Source organism: Candida theae (genome assembly GCF_024610275.1).
Source record: "Candida theae strain CBS 12239 chromosome Unknown scaffold135, whole genome shotgun sequence".
Classification (NCBI taxonomy): Eukaryota; Fungi; Ascomycota; class Pichiomycetes; order Serinales; family Debaryomycetaceae; genus Lodderomyces; species Lodderomyces theae.
This window is the reverse complement of record NW_026261453.1, coordinates 1-293: the sequence shown is the minus strand read 5'-3', so window position 1 is coordinate 293 and position 293 is coordinate 1. Positions and strand designations below refer to the sequence as shown.

At 50.9% G+C, this 293-nt stretch overlaps 1 protein-coding gene across 1 annotated transcript in view; it reads right to left on the bottom strand. All coding sequences in view use genetic code 12, as the record gives it.

Moving 5' to 3' along the window:
• The window catches only part of KGF57_003916 (uncharacterized protein), a gene marked incomplete at both ends in the record, with an annotated part of 686 nt that extends 393 nt beyond the window's left edge, over positions 1–293 (bottom strand). The window contains one exon of the mRNA XM_051753383.1: positions 14–293. Coding sequence (XP_051607590.1) covers positions 14–293 — 280 coding nt within the window. The remainder of the gene's footprint in view (positions 1–13) is intronic.

Genomic DNA, 293 nt, shown 5'->3' with positions numbered 1-293 from the left:
CCTGATCCACTACCTGATCCTGAACCGTTACCAGATCCTGATCCATTACCAGCGCCTTCGCTTCCTGATCCACTACCTGATCCTGAACCGTTACCAGATCCTGATCCATTACCTGATCCTGATCCTGATCCAGAATTCGAACCCGAATTGGAATTGGAGCCACCTGTAGGCAACTCTGTGTTTACTCCCGCTCCCAGACTAGAAGACGTCTCTGTACTTTCACCCCCACTTTGTGTTCCGGTTACAGCACCAGTTGGGTTAGAAGCTCCTCCACTTGATTGACCTCCAGTTGG